The sequence below is a fragment of the Grus americana genome, chromosome 2 (assembly GCF_028858705.1).
Source record: "Grus americana isolate bGruAme1 chromosome 2, bGruAme1.mat, whole genome shotgun sequence".
NCBI lineage: Eukaryota > Metazoa > Chordata > Aves > Gruiformes > Gruidae > Grus > Grus americana.
Window position 1 is genome coordinate 77,272,893 of NC_072853.1, and position 15,191 is coordinate 77,288,083.

At 36.8% G+C, this 15,191-nt stretch overlaps 1 protein-coding gene across 1 annotated transcript in view; it reads right to left on the bottom strand.

The window, feature by feature from the left end:
* ABCA13 (ATP binding cassette subfamily A member 13) overlaps positions 1–15,191 on the bottom strand; it is a 199,117-nt gene that overhangs the window by 36,752 nt on the left and 147,174 nt on the right. Inside the window, exons 44-48 of the mRNA XM_054817845.1 lie at positions 12,723–12,838; positions 8,514–8,670; positions 7,308–7,561; positions 6,829–7,021; positions 5,398–5,507 (exon numbers count right to left, since the gene is read on the bottom strand). Of these exons, the coding sequence (XP_054673820.1) occupies positions 5,398–5,507; positions 6,829–7,021; positions 7,308–7,561; positions 8,514–8,670; positions 12,723–12,838 (830 nt within the window). The remainder of the gene's footprint in view (positions 1–5,397; positions 5,508–6,828; positions 7,022–7,307; positions 7,562–8,513; positions 8,671–12,722; positions 12,839–15,191) is intronic.

Here is a 15,191-nt window from a genome sequence, read left to right on the forward strand (position 1 = left end):
TTATTTCTCTTACTGGCCTATCTTTATCACATCACAGTTGCAACCAGAATGGGATTGCAAAGGTTAGAAGTTGGATATAAACATTTTTTCTGCAGAAGGATATGAAAATTTTTTAAAAAGCAGGTTTTTGGTAGACTGCTCAGCTTGTATGCTATAAGTGTGCATTTGCCATGTAAGTGGTAAGATACAAATTTTAGGCACATAGTGCATTTAAAATACCTGTTTAATTTGTAGTGTATCAAAAAGAAAAAAGATTAACAAAATCAAAACAGAAGCCTTCCCTTCCCCAAAAGAATGCCCCCATCAAGAATAATGCCAGGAAACCCCGATTTGCAGAAGAGATGAAGTTGGCTCTAGTATTTAATAAACATTCCTGCTTAATAACACCCAGTCTTATGAATCTCAGTGATATTAAAAACAGTTATGTAACATCTAGCTTTTATGCATTTTACTAAGCTCGTTATGAAAAGAGACGGAGTTTTCTGTCATGTTCTTAGGAATAAGCTCCTTTTTTGCCGTATTAAACATTCAACAAACAAACAACCTAAAGGCCAACAGATCTTTTAGAAGTACCAGAAGATGCTGTGAATCTGCTCTTCTGCCCTGTTAAAAAGGCAGCTGCCACTCTGAAGTACATTTTTCTTATTTTCTTTTAGAATCTAGCAGGAGTTCCCTGAATACAACTTGGCTATCAATGTGGGAGGCTCTTTCAATATAATCCCATGTACCTCCAAGATATTTTAGGTTGAACTTCCCAAATTCTACATTGCACTCCAAGTGGACACCAGTGATGAGTGGTGTTCCTCAGGGGTCAGTACTGGGACTGGCACTGTTTAACATCTTTGTCAGTGACATGGACAGTGGGATCAAGTGCACACTCAGCAAGTTTGCTGACATCAAGCTGTGTGGTGTGGTCAACACGCTGGAGGGAAGGGATGCCATGCAGAGGGACCTCGACAGGCTGGAGAAATGGGCCCATGCAAACCGCATGAAGTTCAACAAAACCAAGTGCAAGGTCTTGCACACGGGTCAAGGCAATCCCAAACATGGTTACAGGCTGGGTGGAGAATGGATTGAGAGCAGCCCTGAGGAGAAGGACTTGGGGGTGGATGAGAAGCTCAACATGAGCCAGCAATGCGCTTGCAGCCCAGAAAGCCAACTGTGTCCTAGGCTGCATCAAAAGAGGTGTGACCAGCAGGTCGAGGGAGGTGATCCTGCCCCTCTACTCCACTCTTGTGAGACCCCACCTGGAGTACTGCATCCAGCCCTGGGGGCCCCAGTACAAGAAGGACATGGAGCTGTTGGAACGAGTCCAGAGGAGGGCCACGAAGCTGATCGGAGGGCTGGAGCACCTCTCCTATGAAGACAGGCTGAGAGAGTTGGGGTTGTTCAGCCTGGAGAAGAGAAGGCTCCAGGGAGACCTTCCAGCAGCCTTCCAGTACCTGAAGGGGCCTACAGGAAAGATGGTGAGGGACTGTTTATCAGGGAGTGTAGTGACAGGACAAGGGGTTATAGCCTTAAGCAGAAGGGAGGTAGATTTAGGTTAGATATTGGGAAGAAATTATTTTCTGTGAGGGTGGTGAACTGGAACAGGTTGCTCAGAGAAGCTGTGGATGCCTTATCCCTGGAAATGTTCAAGGCCAGGTTGGATGGTGCAACCTGATCTAGTGGAGGGTGTCCCTGTCCATGGCAGAGGAGTTAAAACTAAATGATCTTTGAGGTCCCTTCCAACCCAAACCATTCTATGATTCTATGATCTACCATTTCTAGTGCCCTGTGTTGTCCACAGGTGCAAAAGCTGTCCTATAAAATTCAAAGCTGTTTTCAGTACACTTGCCTCAAAGAGACACTTATGACTTCATTTTAAATTCAGTGAAATGATTACAACAGCAATCAGGAAAATGTACATATGGTTTAGTTTGAGGTGTTTTGGGGGTTGGTTTTTTTTTTGGGGGGGGGGAGGGTGTTAAAAAAAAGAAAAAAACCCAGGAACTTTCAAACATAGTTATTCAAAGAAACAAAACGTGTTAGGAATTAAGGATTTTGTGCATGGAGTTACATCAGTTAGGTTCTCTAATATTTATTTCGCTATTTGATCATGAAGAATGAATCATGAAGGATCCATCAGATTATAGTATCCTGTCCTTTCAAGGGTCACAGAGGACAAAAGTTGTATTCTTTCCAGTCAAACCCAATAGAGATGAGATCTACATCTAAGCTTCTGCCCAAATTATTCATCAGGAATTACTATCAGAAATAATGTCTCTATGAAAGCTGCTTCATGACATAGATTTTAAACAAAGAATTCTAGATCTGCTGACCAGCAGGTGGTCTGCAGCTGTGACCAGCAACTGCTTTTTTTCAGCTGACTCTCTCCTCCTCTGTGCCAGGAATACCAGGCTTTTGAGCACACTACTGGAGTGAAAAAAGGAGAATTCTTACCATGATATCCCCCTTCCTCCATTTATCTCAGGTGTAAATACAAATCAATCCACCTAAAAGTCTCTGGGTACCTGATACTCAAATCAGACCTCTGTTCTCCATGTATTATACACAGGGGTGGCGGCTGGGGTTTGTAGTTTGTGGGGTTTTGTTTTAATACGTACACACTATCAGAAGCAAATAGGTCTACATTTAGAGAGGAAAGCTTTCTGAAATCTGCAATTGTCTTTCTGATGTGGATTGTATATATTCCTTAGGGAGCATATTGCATAGCATAACAAATAAAAAGAACAGAAACATTTCCATCACTCTGAATTTCCTTGTTTTTACATCTAAATACTGACTTAAAGGTGGTAGCTAAAGATCTAGGACCCAGACACATTCATTTAGCTTTTAACATCTGTTCACTGTCTGTTCACTGAGGTTGTAACTAACAAAGACAGCTTAGAGACACCTGGAATTGGAAGGTGTTCTGTACACTCACAAATTAACTATTACAAAAAATATTTTTAAATTTTAATTTTTTTTCTTTGACTGTTTAGAATCTGATAGTTGCCCCAGTTCTTGTCCTGGGGATAATCATGATTGCTGCTCAGAAAGGAAATTGCTATACCTGGATCTGAATCAGGTTAGCTTAACATAAAATTTTAACACAATCATCTTTGTATCTTCTTACTAGCCTACAGAAAATAACAACTTAACTGGTTCATAGTTCACAGTATTCATCTCTTTTTTGTGTGTGTGTGTGTGTTAAAATCATGCATCAGTTCTATTCAGAAAAAGTTATTCTGCTTTGGATGAGTAACTTTAGTCATTCTTCAACTGTTGAGGAAGGGTTCTCCAGACCTTTTATGGTTATAATCTCACCTATGGAAAAGTCAACGATTTTGCCCCTTATTGATTTTCAGTAGTAGAGCGACACAGTGCACCGTAACCTGCTTAATGGCAGTTGCCAAAATCTGAAGCAAGGAACAAAGTCAGGAATGACATAAATCTCTTCTCCCAGTCCCGAATTTGTTTGTTTCCCCAAGTTCGGCTACTGTGTAATTGCAGCTCTTGCTTGAGGTTGCCTTCTCAACTGATAAGTTTTGAAAATTTGGCAATATGGGTTTTACACTCACTTCAGCCACTTCAAACATAAAAATCTATAACCTGGATTGACACCACCGTAATACAGGGTGATAATTAATGTTGTCAAGGGTATTTTGGACACTTGTTTTGTGATTTTTTTAAAATGTTATCTTTAGGGATTCTGATAAAATAAGTCATGTAGTCAATAAACACTGTAAGTGCCAATACACATTGATGATGAAACATATTCTTATAACTTTATATTTTCCTTCAACTGGATATTAAAATTTTGGAATTGTCACTCCAGATCAAATCATTTGCCCAAATATAGATCTGGTACCACATTGTGCACGGAAAGCCATATGCAACCCATGAATGCACAGGTGGGACCAAAGACAAATCCCATTAAAAGCTATGGAAAAATACCCCTCATAAAGTAAACAAAACCTAGGAGCCTAAATACTGGCTTGAGGATAATATCTTACCAAAATTATTACAGATAATTTTATTTCTGTAAATCTCAGGTCCTCTTCAGACTGATGCTAAACTTCTGACCTCCATGGCATCCTGGTAGAAAGCATTCCACCAGTTCCAAAGAACACCACATGTTAATTTTTACCTAATTTTAAATCACTTTTGTCATTGTTATTTTTCTTGTTGCTTAATGTCTGAAAATTTTTGTCTTCTGTTCTGGGAAATTATAAGTAAAACCAACCATCTAAAAGTCTCTGTAACAATTGTAAAGCTTCTTATTCCCCTAAGAATATTTTTTCTAAAATCTCTGTAGTAATTTCTTCTTCATGATTAACAATTATTTCATGGTCATTTTAGGAATTGTTTGTTACCAAATTATTTTTACACTGAATCTCTTAAAAAAAAAGTTGTTATGAAAGATAATGAGAAAATCAAGCAAAACACACTTAAGTAAAATCCTGTTTGGTAGTGGTGATGGTGTCCATTTCAAAAGAAGTGTAAACTTTCCAGAAAACTGAATTTTGCAATGATTGAAACTACTTACATTTTGAAGTTAAATCTGCTGATCATTATCTTTGTAAAGAAGTGAGCAAATATTGACCTATGAAAGCATTGCATTTCTAAAACAAAGAATTGTAACTTGTCATTTTGGAAACTCCAAAAAGCTTCCTTCAAAAATTTTCTGAATTAAACCCTTCACCTGTCGTTCTCCAAAACATACTTTGAAATAGTCATCACTTAGGAAAAGAAAAGTTTTAAAATGGTTAACTAGCCCAGAATACTTTTCTATAAACACATATACATTTTACTTCGACCTGACTAAAAAAGAACTTCCCCTCCAATTTTGCTGAGAAAAAATGGTAAATGTTGGTTACATCTAACCCAAAAAGTCCATTATTCACATAGCACTCCATCAAAGTTAGCCTTAACATCACCAACACTACCTCCTATCCTAATTACATAGCATATTGATCAAGTAATTAATTAATGACTCTGAAGGACACAAGTGTCAGAAAACATTTTCAAATTATCCACTTGAAGCACTGCTTATCAGCCTAAGCCTGGAAACCTTTCAGTGCAGCACGAGTATGGGGGGTATGTATCCACACATCTGGACATACTGTATGTTAAGATTTTTGCTACAATTTTAAAAGGCTGTACATTAAGGCTTCCTAGAGCCTACTCTTTTGCTACCAGACAAGTTTATTCTCAATTAACAGAGCTGTCAGACAGAATTAAATAATGCTAAAATGCTTTCCTGCAGAGACTTAACAGGAATAAAGCAATATACATTTAAAAGGGAACAAAACAGGTCCTTAGAGTACAGTATAAAGGACTGAAGACGTGCTGAGTCTTTGATCATTGGCATTATCAATTAGCACTATTCTGATCAAACCCTGTGTTATTTACCCTGTAGGAGTCCTGATAACAGCACGTCCTGCAGATGGGATAGTATCTCCAGTCAGCATCTTAAATGTTGTGCTTTTCCCAGCTCCATTTGTTCCCAGGAGTCCAAAACACTAACAGAGATTTTAAAAAAAAAGAAAGAGCAAAAGCAATCAATATGCTATGCTGAAAGAAATAAATAATACTAATTCTTCAACAGTTTCTCCCCTTTTCATATTTCCTATCATATGTAAGGTACTGTATATGGATATACTGTCTGTGCAAATTCCCTTTCCTATGGAAAATAAGTTTTTCAAAAAGAAAATATATAACATTTTGATTACTCCCTAATTACTAAAAGTGACTTATTTAGGATCCCAGCTCTCCACTTAAAACCCTGCCCAGTAACTAAATGCATTATTTATCCAAGTTATTAGTAAATGATAGATTTGAACCTGAGGATCTCAAGTCCTATTTGAGCCCCCTGACTACCAGGCTATAGAGTCAATATTTCTCAGTTTCCATGAGCTGCTTCACTCTGTACAAGTAAATGAATGCTGCACAGCCAGGACACATGCTGTCTCTGAACAGTTATTTCAGGCCCTTAGCTGCAATGAATATATGCTTAAGCTAGGACAGGATTTGTATTAAGTCTACTTATAGCACTTCATAACTTTTCAAATACTTGTTTCATGAACTTTCTTATTGATAAATAGGCTTTAATTGGCAATAACATCTTCCTGGTTACCCCAGTTACCCAACAACTGATTTATAACTGACAGGATGTCACTAGACCTGCGTTGCCATACACTAGTTTCTCATATCTTCCAGTTTGCTATTAACAACCAAGAAAAGTTGTTTCCTTATCACTGTTTCTGAAATTAATATCTGCAATTCCCAAAAGCATCAAAATCATGAAAAAGAAAAAAAAGAAAAAAAAGCTGTTCTGAAATCTTTAGGATTACCATATTCAGTGCTAAATTTCAGCTTACTAAAATAGTATTTTAGTCTATTATATGCTATATTTAAATATATTGTGATGATTTCAGCATGGGAACTACAAGTTTGCCTTGGTGACAAATTCAGGATTCAGTCTACAGTTTACGATTGAGCTAGGTATTCTTTGCTTTCTCTTCAGATATTGAACTGCTGTGCTACCTACTTGCTTTTTATGTTAGCCTATAAAACAGTAACTTGGTAAAGATAAGCAAGAAGAAAAAAAAATCAAGACTCTGATGAACTTGTAACCCAAAAAATAAGTGAACAGTTGCTTCTTATACACCACCAGAGCTTCTGCTTTTATCCAGTTATTGATTTTCAGAAATTACTACAATTGAAATTGTTATGCTGCTATCTACAGATCTTTGATTGCAGACAACCTGAGTGTTGTCTGAACAATTGTACAGAATTAAGTGTTATTTTCTAAAAGGAAAAAAAAAAAAAAGACCTCTTTACCTCTCCCCTTGGTATTCCCAAGCTTATGCTTTCCACAGCTGTGTTCTTCTTACTGAAACCTCCATAACACTTCCTGAGGTTGTACAGGAGGAGGATATCATTACCAGTTCTTCCACCAAAGAGTCGCTGTCGCTCCATTTCTACATCAACATCTTCTGAAGGGCTGACCATGCTGTTAATTGAACCCTGACCCCTAAAACAGAAGATGATAACAAACGATACATGGCAAATTGGACATTACTGTACTCTGGATAACTCTTGTTTTATTTCCCTGGTTGCAATCCTTAAAGCTTGGTGATGCAATCTCAGCAGAATCCAAGGGAAACAGCAACTACTACTATTTTTTTCTGCAGTTTCCACTAATTCAGTGCGTTGTGTTATCGGAAGTATTTCTCTTCAGGTGTTCAAAGGAATCCACCATTTTCCTTCTTTAAAAAATAATTCCATTTTCACATGGCAGAATACAAATAGCAACACACCTTCGTTTCTGGAGGAGATCCCAATGAAGAAAAAGCCGTAAAAGAAGAAGCAGTGTTCCTTGCAGGGCCATTTCCACAAAAATCCAACCCAGGAAATTCATCTCAAATGGGCTCACGTATGAATCTATTCCAAAGCTGCTGGTCAGGTCAAACTTGATCTGATTGTACGAAAGTTCTATTAAGCCCTGGCCTAAGCAGAATTGTGGGAATATGATGAACGTCCATTTGAGGATATTGTAGATGTTCTGAAAACTCTGTATTAAGATTGAGCAAGGGGGAGGGGAGAGGGAAGGAAAAAAAAAAAAAAAGAAAACAACTAATTTTCTCCAACAGCACATTAAGCACACTTACAAATCCGCATTCAAATCTCACTCAAGGAGAACTGATTTCAGAAGAGCACATGTTAGGGGAATGTGAACTATGTTGGGGAGGGGTTCATCCCTTATTGCACTTTAGAGTGCCTAGGGCTATGGGATTCTAATTTTAGTTGAGGTTCACAGACAGCAACGAAACACATGTGGCCATGATCATTCTATTTTCTTAAAATTTTAATATTCGAATGCTAATGATTCTAAATCACCAACTTAAACCCAAGCCGACACCAAATCTGCCTCCAAACTTAAATGACATGTAATCCAGATCTGACTTCAGTCATCAAGTTTTTGACCTGGTACATGCATAGATATTCATATACATTCTGGATCTCCTCTCTATCAAGTTGCTTAATTACCATTATGACTAATGAAAATTACATACATGGAGTGAGAATGCATATTACTATTCATACAATGCACTGCAGATCCTAGGAATATGAGGCTTATCTCTTATGTCAATATTATTCAAACACATTTTACAATGCATATAATCTATTCAATGGACCAGAACAGCTCTCATTATGTGCCAATTTCAACTTAATGGTCTGGAAAATGTCAAGGTTTCAATTAACGCTGTTTTTCCATTATTACAGTGCAACGTTATTTTTTTTTCCTTATATAAGCAAGTTAAAATTCAAGATGGTAACAAGCAATACAGTATACACTAGGACAGAAAAATCATGAATGTTTAAAACATGAGTTTGCTGGAAAAAATCTTGTCTCTGCATATATATATAAACATACATATATATGTACACAAATATATACAGACATGCACATGTGTGCATACATCTTGCTTATGAGTAACATAAAGCAAAGGTTTTAAACTGACCTGCACTTTGGAAATTATAGCTAACAAACGAGGTAAGAGAGTCACCAGCATGGTACACAGGCCAAACACAAAATTTAAGGAGATGTAAGAAATAAAAGCTACATCTGAACTTGAGAAGAATCTGGATACAAGATACATCCATGGTAAAGTTGCATATCTGAAAGTTTAAAGAAACAAAATGATCACACATAAGTTATGTTTTGGCCTCGCCAAAAAAAAAAAAAAAAAAAAAAAAAAAGACAGTTATCATACTAGGAAAAAACCCAATAGCCACTCTTTATTTTTAAAATATGAAAACAACTCTTTTGACCAATTGAGAAAAAAAGACAAATTTTGGATGTGTTTTCTTTACCAAATTACCTTATGATTCCAAAGATGTACACATAGCTACTTCCATGTGATGTGCAGATATGATCCTTTTTTGCATATATCAACTGCATATATTTACTTTCATTGTTCCAGAAAGCTCACAACCCTGATTTCTGAATGATTGCAAAACCATGCATCTTAACAAGCCTCTTACATAGAGATAAAATTAAAACCAAATATTTGAAGCTTAAATCACGGTTGCTGAGCAATCAGCTTTTCTCAGAGGTTTTCAAAGAAAGAAAAAAGAACAAAAAAGGAAGGAGAGAGTAAGCAAAGAGAGAGGGAAGAAAAGAAAGGAAAAAAAAAGAAGAAAGCATTAATCCTTGAAAAACTAATATTTGTGACAGTGATATCTGAGAACTGAAATTTGTCAGAGATCAAGTTAGCATTGTTATTACCTAAACCAGGTTATCCATTAGTAGAGTAGTAGCCATCAAAAATGAGTGCATAGTTACTTCATAGCACAGTGATGATAAGACAGCATGTCCATGGCTACATCACTTTCAATGCAAATCTCTAAAGAAGGAGGGAAGGCACCCTCCATTCTGGCAAGTCAAATGATGCCTATCCAAAACGGAGCAGTCATATTTTTCATAAAGAGTAAGATACATCTAGCCAGACTGAAAAAATGCCCAGGCAATTTGATGAGCATGAATGTCATGTAAAGGAAATTTATTTTCTATTCAACATAGCACAAGACATATCTATCAAGCAAACAGTATATAGACTGCAGGAGCATAGGTAACAGCATACGCCATTGCATGATATGCAGTGTATATACAGTTGCGCATATAAATACTTATATAGTGTTAATATATGTATATATAATTGTTTTAATAGAGAGCTCAATGCAAGAGCAACCAGCCAAAAATCGGTGAATTCAGTTTTTCACTGCATTAAACCATAGTTTATGAGCCATAAAAGTCCCTTTTAAATTCAGTATTGTGTACTTTACAGATGAACTCTTTTCATCTAAGAATGCCAAAATCCTTTCCCTTAAGAAACGAACTTTCAAATCCTGCTGTGAAGTAATAGTGATGTTATCCTCAGTTTACAGGAAGATAAAGGTTAAATGACTTAATGTTTGGGTCTCAGATGATGATTGTAAGTATTCAAGATCACACTATACTTGTTGCCAATTTAATTACACAATCTTTTCTTCCCTTCATGCACATACCAAAATCACTATTCTAAGTTTTGCTCTGAATTGCAATACCATAAATACAAGTCCATCCTTGGAAACAGCTCAGGAAAGAAACATGATTTAGAGTGCTGTTACTCTTCTGTAAATGAAAGCAAAATTTTATTTGTTTACTTATAGCTACTAAGAAATTAATAAGACTTTTAGAATACTAAAGTTGTAAGATGTTCAAGTGCAGCCTTTAAAGTAGCTGCCAGTCATGCCTACATTTCTATCCCAACTCTTTCTTTTCCTTCAGCTACAGCTGTAATTTGTTATTTTGTAAGTATCAAAGACGGAGCTTTTTGGACAGAAGTACTTAAACAGTTGCACTATAAAACACTTTTGCTATCAGCCAAAAAAGGAAAGAATGCAGTTTAGTTAAGAGACCATTGTATTTTTAAAGGAAATCCGTTTTAAAGTAGCACACTAGGAAATTCTTGATTATTCTTTCAAGCACGCTCCCTTCTGGCACATAGCTTAACATTTTCTTGTAACTGGGCTATTTTTATCTTTATTCTAGACCAGAAAAGCCGCACAAATGTACCCTGAAGAGAAAAATAAAATTTTAAAGGGAAAAAAATGCATTATGGAATGCAGATAAATGAGAATTACATGCACAGTACTGGTGAAGGATAAAATGACCACAACAGGCTTCATCACATTTACTGTGTAGTTAGGCCGAGTAAAGGGTAGACTAGGAACTGTGGCAACTCTGAAATTTATCAGTGTTCTTGAGACATGTTAAACTTACTGACTGACAGTTATTGTATCTTTAATACACGTTAATACACATTGAATACATAGGCCTTCTTGTTAAAAATCACTGTAATATCTGTTATGTCAGTCAAAGTTGAACAGTACAGGAGGGATTATGCTGAGATGATTAAGCTGCATCTGCAGCCAACAAAAAAATTTTTAGAAGACAGTCCAGCTTTTCAGTCATTGCTTGTTTCTTCTGAAATATCCTAACTTTAACTCAATATTTTGGTTAAAACAATGCCAGCATAACTCTTAGCACCTGGGATTTAGTGGTACACGGTGGGCAGGACCAAAGCACACCGCAGAAAACATGTCATGGCTTCAGCAGACATATAAGTCCGTATGATAGACATACAATGTACTATATGGTTCATTTGCTGCTTGACTAAGATCTCCATACGTGGCTATTCTTACGCTGCTGTCACAGTAACTGGATTACAAGAAGAATTCAAGAGTTGTAAAGGTAATAAAAAACCACAGGGATAAGATTTATTAGTCTTTGCACTAAGACTGATAAGAATTTCTGCATTTAACTTGAAGGAATCAATTGATAGTAGTGCGGGAGGAATGAAGAAGACAAGAGTGATACAGGGAGGAGAATAGTATGAACTTTGGATGTTTCATCTGAGTTATTTACAAGATCATGACCTCTAGAATATTACATACTAGTCTGGCCACTCATGCCCAGGAAAGATGAACTCAAACTGGAGTTACAGGGAAAAACGATAAATAGAATTATCCAGGGAATGGGAAGGCCAAGAGGATTTGGCTCGCTTGGGCTTGCAAAAGATGTTTGATGAGGGAGAACTATGAAGTAAATAATAAATTTAGGCTGGAATTTCAAAGAATACATCCTACTATAGAGATACTGAAACAGTTTTCCAAAAAAGGAGTTGCTGGAGGCATGAGATCTTGAAAACAGTTTCAAGATGAAATACAGTAAGGTTTTTTAAAAGTATTTATCTGAAACTCTTTCTGGAATGCAACATGTCCTGATCTTGCAGAAGGTTCTTTCTATTTTCCTTCCCTGTGATTCTCTCATGGAGCAGATATATTTCATTATCTAAACATCTGTGTCAGAAGATATACATTCCTCCCCTATAAAGATAGCAACAATTTGAGATAAGGAAGAAACTTCTCAGAATGCTTATCCTGTAACTATTCATCTTCAACATTTCTCACATCACCTGGGACTGCACACAGGAAGAGTTAAAGGAACAGAGTAGACAGACCATTAGTTTAATTGAGCCCAGGGCTCAACAGCCTTATTACAATAGTGAAATTAATCCTCTGTTTAACCAGTTATTTTAACTTTTTATAACTTTTTTTCATGTGAAACTAAGAAAGAGGGTGATATGGGAGGACTTTCCTCTCTCTCAGTACTATTTGGAGACAAATCTCCAACCAGCCCAGCACTCCACATTGGACAGACTTCTCATTGGAAATGTAAATTCCTGCAGCTATCTAAAATTACAGAATTACAGAAAATGGGTAGAACTGTAATAAAATACAACCACTTCTTACCTTCTTGATGATATTCTGCACAGTTAAGCACTGAAATTCTGATCTGAATATGTTATTATTCCCTCATTTTCTGGAAGATAACTTACAATCAATTTCTAACAGCAAATGATTTTTATACAGTATTTTCTGAGACGTTTCCAGTCTTTTTCTTTTCTTTTTTTTTTTTAACAAAATGCGTGAGCAAATCTCCCTCCACCTTCCATGTGGAACTTTCAAACTTATGTTTCAGCCTGTTTCTCACTATCTTTTGATGAATCATAATCATTTCCAAAGAGCAAAAATCATGCATCCAGCAGCAGGTGCAAACCAAGTCTAAAGATTTCTGTTTGTTTCTTACAAGCTATAATTCCGTAGTAGCATTTCCAATCACATACCCAAAGAGTATCAGCAGGAGAACAGTGGCTGCCAAGTTCTTTCGGAAAGTGAAGGCTGATAGCTGGAAGGCACTAATAACACCAACACACAGAGTGACTGGAATCATGTAAAACAGCTAGAAACAGAAGAAAAAGGTACTTAGCAGGTAAGCATCTCTTACTGGTCTGTCTTAATTAGCATAGAAGGGCTCTACAAATTAACTTTTCCATATTTGCAATATAATTACACTATAAATTAGGACGAATTAGGCAGGAGAGCTCTGAGATTTCATAGTCCACACTTGCTGTGAAACTGCCCCTCTTACACATATACATATGAAACAGCCTGACAGAATAAAGTCCGACTATAGAATATTCCCCTTAATTCCATTTCTATTGACCTTTCCAATACATCCATTTAACAAGCTAGCTCTTCCAGATAATGAGTCCGTATGGGACTATTGCTCCAAAACATCAAATTATACTGTGAATACAGAGTCTTGGATTCAGAAATAGCAGTTTCACTGATTGGTGCTTCAGTCATAGGAGAATAGTAAGGATACTATTTTAAAAGAGACTTTAATGAAGGACCATGTGTGCTGATGAAGCAAATGACAAGTTTTAATGGGAAGAGACATAATATTTAGAAGAGTTACAGCCATTAGGCAACAGGGAAAGCAGTTTCTCTCTTTACTTTCTTGATATAATGGTAACCAAATACTTAAGGGAGGGGAGAATGTGATGGGTACAGGGGATTCATATCCAAGTATTTCAGAGAGACAGATTCTGCTTGCAACCAGCAGTGGCAAGACGTGAAAAATCTGTGCTCAGTTCCATTCTCAGTGTCTGCCTGCTCCGTGCATTGACCCTGAGCTCGTTAGGGCAGTGACTGCCTCCATTTCTGCTTTATATAATATTTAACCTTATTCTAATATAAAAGATTCTGAGATGCAACTGCAATAGAAACAACAAATCAAGGTCTAGCTAAATCTTCAGTGCAGATGAACAACATCCCTGCTGTTAAAATTTTACTTTCATACTGAAGTACAATGCAAACCTGTCCAAAATTAAACCACAGGGCGTCACTCTTTGCCAATGGGAAGACAGGCATTTTTTTAAGAGAAGGGCAATGAAGTGAAATGTAGACAGATGTATTTTCTCATCTTGTTCACAATGTACCTTATTCATTGCCATATACAAATATCATACCATACCACTCCACCAATTTAAGTTTCAGTTATCCTGGAGCTGTTTAAAAAATATGGTAGAGAAGTCACAAAGCATCTGAGTCCCAGTACGTTTCAACAGACCTGGGACTTTTTTCTAGAAATAAATAACTTTAAACATTAAATTCTATTAGAAATCTTATCTGAAAGCATGGTATGTTATAAAAGTCAGGCATGCACAAATAAAATAACCTTTATTTTGCCTCTCCAGTGACACAAGCTTCATCTGAACAAAACGTCTCTATTTGTCCTGAAATTTTATTAGCACTTAGACATTTTCCATTTGTTGAACATAGTAAAGTATACCATTCACATATATAAATAGAGTAAGAACAGACTGATTCTCATGACAGCAATTTCATAAATCAAATACTTCTGCAGGTCTAGTAAAGATTATGCTACCAGTAATACAGGACACAGCCTGTAATACTTAAAATATGTAGAGGGATTTCAAATTTGACAGTTCATATATTCATGTGTTCAGTGTCCCTAAATGATCTGCAGCACAATTAGCATTTAAAGCAGTGTCTGTTCTTTCCCAGATCATGATTGATCATGCAGTACTGTGCTGAATTTGTGAGAACATTTTGAAAGGAAGAGATTGGCAGAAAGTAATGAGGAGTTGACTTTGCAGCACAAGGAGAAACTGAATGATGAAGGACTGAGGTTTTAACCAAGCCCTCTTATCTGACACAGCAGAAAAAGGAATACAAAGATTGACTGGCCAAGTAAATAACGTTTGGAGAAATGTGCTCTTACTTCAAGCTTGCTCAGGTGTGAAAATCCTGATTTCAAGCATGAATAGGTGAAGCTCCAATGTTTCAGATTTAGAATAGTCTGAATGAGAACAGAGAGTGTTCCAAAATTCTCTGTTCCTGACCGGGCTAGTTCATGTTTTTGTTGCCTATGCTAGATCACAGCTCTTCCTTCCACGACCCATGGTGTTAAGCAAGGTGCAGAAGGTTTATGTCCCTCCTCTGGGGCCAAGAATCTTTTTACTTTTGAATAATCTACGTGACTCGAGTTGTTCACTATCGCCTCTGAAACCAATCTCCCAATCCAAAACACCCTCTCTGAGAAGTGAAATATCAACACACAGCACCCTAGTACTTTAAAACCAGTAATTCTATCCCTTTCCCAGAAGTAGCTGACCTAATTTCAAATTCCCACCAAACACTCAACTAATAATACAGCAAGCCTCATCACAAGTGAATTATGAAAAAGCCTTTCAGTAAGGGACATACATGTATCCTATATATATACA